The 3,273-nt window shown below is 57.2% G+C and overlaps 1 protein-coding gene across 1 annotated transcript in view; it reads right to left on the reverse strand.

Annotated features, from left to right (window-relative positions):
* Positions 1 to 2,321, reverse strand: part of SLC12A4 (solute carrier family 12 member 4) — an 18,740-nt gene extending 16,419 nt beyond the window's left edge. Inside the window, exon 1 of the mRNA XM_045293589.1 lies at positions 2,290 to 2,321. Within this exon, the coding sequence (XP_045149524.1) occupies positions 2,290 to 2,311 (22 nt within the window). The 5' untranslated portion in view covers positions 2,312 to 2,321. The remainder of the gene's footprint in view (positions 1 to 2,289) is intronic.
* Positions 2,322 to 3,273: the final 952 nt, after the last annotated feature.

Genomic DNA, 3,273 nt, shown 5'->3' on the forward strand with positions numbered 1-3,273 from the left:
CCAGGGGCAGCTCTGGTCAGCCTCCAGAGTCCCCATGAGGCAGAATTGGTTCGATGGCTGTGGGTTCGCTGGGAGCATTCACAATTGCCCGTTTTCCAAATGCTGGCCCGTGTCAGTCTTGGTAGGTAACAGACCCACCTTTCCACCGGGAAGGCTGAAGACCCTAAGTATTCGTTTTTTAGGGGATACTCTCCCCTTTGCTCCCACTTCAAAGCCTGTCCGTAGCAGCTGTGGCACCAGCTCAGAGTCTCATGGCAAATGGGCAGCAGACGGCTTTCAAAGAGCCACCGACTGGCAGCAATATTGACAGGACTGAATGCCGGTGAAAACGTCATCGCCAGCCAGCCCAGACTGGTGGGGGCCTGGGCCATGTGCTTGTCCAGCCTGATTCTGAGAGCTCCCAGCAAGCTTTTCTCTGTCGGTTGGTCATCCTTCACGTCATCCTCACGGGCACAGGGAACGCTGCCTGATATGTCCTCCTCCATTTGATACATCCTCTGCTACGGGACGATGGCATCTGCCCTCTGCGAGCCACCAGCCACTCAGCAGGTACCACGTGGCAGATATTTCTAAATGTTCAGTCACCCCAGGAAACTGACAGGCAGGTAAGGGTGCCCATCAGTTTCCAAGGCCTAACTTCCCCAAGGCAAAACCAGCAATTCCTCCGCACAGCATGCTAAAGGGGTACATAAGTCTCATCCAGGAACCTGAACTAGCTAAGTATGGCAAGCAGCTAAGTCCTACGTTTGCTAACTGCATGTCGGGCCGTTTCAATGGAACAGCTCAAAGGGGACTAGAGAGCAAGTCAGAAAGAGGGGCCACCAAACTGCTGTCAAGCGGACTCAGGGAAGGGCCTCCAAGTTTCTCAGACACCCCACATCCCAGGTGTTTGCGCAGAGCCACAGAATCTGAATATTCAGCGGCAGCACTGCCATCCCGTTGATGGCCCTCATTAAGAAGCCTCTGGAAATTACTCTGGAGTTTTGGTGGACAACAACAACAAAAAGATGTCTTTCCAGAAGAAGTCAGCTATTGCATTTCATCAGAAACGGCAGCTCTAGACTCAACATCATTCTCTTTCTGCCTTGGCTGCCAGGAGTCTTGCAGGTGACTGCATCCCCTAGCCACAATCACCATCTGTCTCATCTCAGAGTCCTTGCCCACTCCCTGTGCGTGGCTTCTGCTCTTTCCTGGCAGTTACAGTTATTTGGGGGGAGGCAGACTGAGGTGGCAGTAAGGAGGAAGCATAGTTATAAACCATTCCAAGTGCGTGCACTGCAGTCTACCCCAGCACTGGGCCCTTGTCTCTGAGGAGTACGTCCTGTCCAGGGCTGACTATCCAGCAACACAGGGAAATGCTGGCAGCTGGTCCTCAAGACCCAGCCAGTCTTTGTCCCTTCGGCCCTCCCTGCAGGGCAGCTCTAGTTCTTACAGGTGGGTGTCATTTACTCCCTTGTCCCTCAGACAAGGACCTGAGAGGGTGAGAGGCAAAGGTCTCTCTGAGATGGGACAGAGCTGGGTTCCAGGGCCATCGGACCCAGGTGGGGACTGGGATCCAGGCTCTCTGCTTCCCTTAGGTTCCCTCAGAGCATCCATCCACCTCGCTGGAGCAGCACAGCCTGGAATGCAGACACAGGGGTGTCTGGGAGCTATCATTGCCCAGGAGGGCCCAATCCCAGGCCGCCCCTCCTATGGACCCAGGGCAACCTTCCTGCCCTCTTTGTGCCACCTGAGTTTCTTCTGTGAAATAGATGGCAGCACCCCTCTTCCCACTGTCCAGATGTGGCAGGAAAGGGACAGGCTGGGGTCGGGCGCTCAGGAGCATTCCATGGGATCTGGGGACCTGGCGGGTCGGGGTGGGGGTTCCCGATCAGTGGCTGGATGCTTGCCCTCAGTTGCAGGCTCCCCCTTCTGGCTTCAGCTATTCCAAAAATCCCTTGGCAGGTCTGGGCACGCCTGCCAGGCCAGAGCTGCTCACATGCCACCTGGGACCATCCCCCCAGGGAACCTGAGCCGGGGGGGCTGCTTGTGCAGTACACCTGCAGGGGTGTTCCCACTCCAAATATGAATGTGGTCAGATCATCCTGTTGATCCCCAAGCACAAGCAAGTCCGCTGGGATGTTCCTCCAGCCGCACCCCCACCCCACTGTTCACAGGCTGGGCTGGAAGTCCAGGGGCCCCTCTGAGCAGTGGTGTGAACCTGGGGAGATTTAGGAACAAGGCTGGGAGCTTCTGGAGACAGGTCCCAACCCCTTGTCCTTCCCACCAAAAAGGATCAGAACCACTCACCGGGGCGTAGGGCGTCCCCCATCCTACAGCCAAGGTCGGGCTAAGGAGGAGTAAGAGGACGAAGGAGGTGGTGAGTGGAGCTGGCCCAGCCTAGAAGAATCAGCCAATGTGGTTCCTGGTCTCTGCAGCCACCCTGTGAGGGGCCAAGGCAGGGCCAGTGCTGCCTGCCCACTGGTGGAGGCTGACCCTGGGATGCAGCCCCGCCCCTGGGGAGAGAAGGCCTCCTGGGACCTTCTGGGATAACAGGTACGGGAGGTCCCTCTCTGACCACTTCACAAAGTCGAAGGGTAGGTGAGGCCCAAGACACACACACACACACACACAAAGTCGAAGGGTAGGTGAGGCCCAAGACACACACACAAACACACACACACACACACACACACCTGTCAAGCTGGGAGCCCCCAGGATGGATGGACACTGGCCTGTACCACATCTACTCAGGCCCTGGGTGGTCCCTGCACCACCCCCAACAGCAGTCAGGTTTCACACAGGGTCATCACCTACATCAGGTGATTTAACAGGGCCACTGTGCAGCCAAACAGGTCAAAATCACCAGTACCTGTTTCCCTTATGGTCAGTCTCAGATGTCACAGCATTTGCCATCAGCCGTCACATCACTGATAACCCAACCGGACCCTGGTCCTGTGAGCACACACACTGCTTGAGATCCTAGCGCGTACCCAATGTTCCCACTGTAAGACTGAGCCCCAGAAGAGCAGCGCTCTGGGCAATTCTGGGGGAGGGAGGATGAGGAAGCGGACAGAGGAGCCCAGTGCCACCAATGGCACGGCACGGGCGCCAGCACGGGAGTCTCAGGGCTGCAGGCTCCGGCTCCCTCCTTCCCACGTGCAAGTCACAGAATCTGTCCCACGGGGGTGGTTAGCGGGTCCCACGAGTTAATTGTCATAAGGGGCGCAGACAAGGCCGGAGTAGCGAGCGCCCGAAGAAGGCCGCCACCCACCCCACGGAATGCACACCGTG

This window comes from Echinops telfairi, unplaced genomic scaffold, assembly GCF_000313985.2.
Source record: "Echinops telfairi isolate 266 unplaced genomic scaffold, ASM31398v2 ScPeMD7_2291;HRSCAF=2852, whole genome shotgun sequence".
Classification (NCBI taxonomy): domain Eukaryota; kingdom Metazoa; phylum Chordata; class Mammalia; order Afrosoricida; family Tenrecidae; genus Echinops; species Echinops telfairi.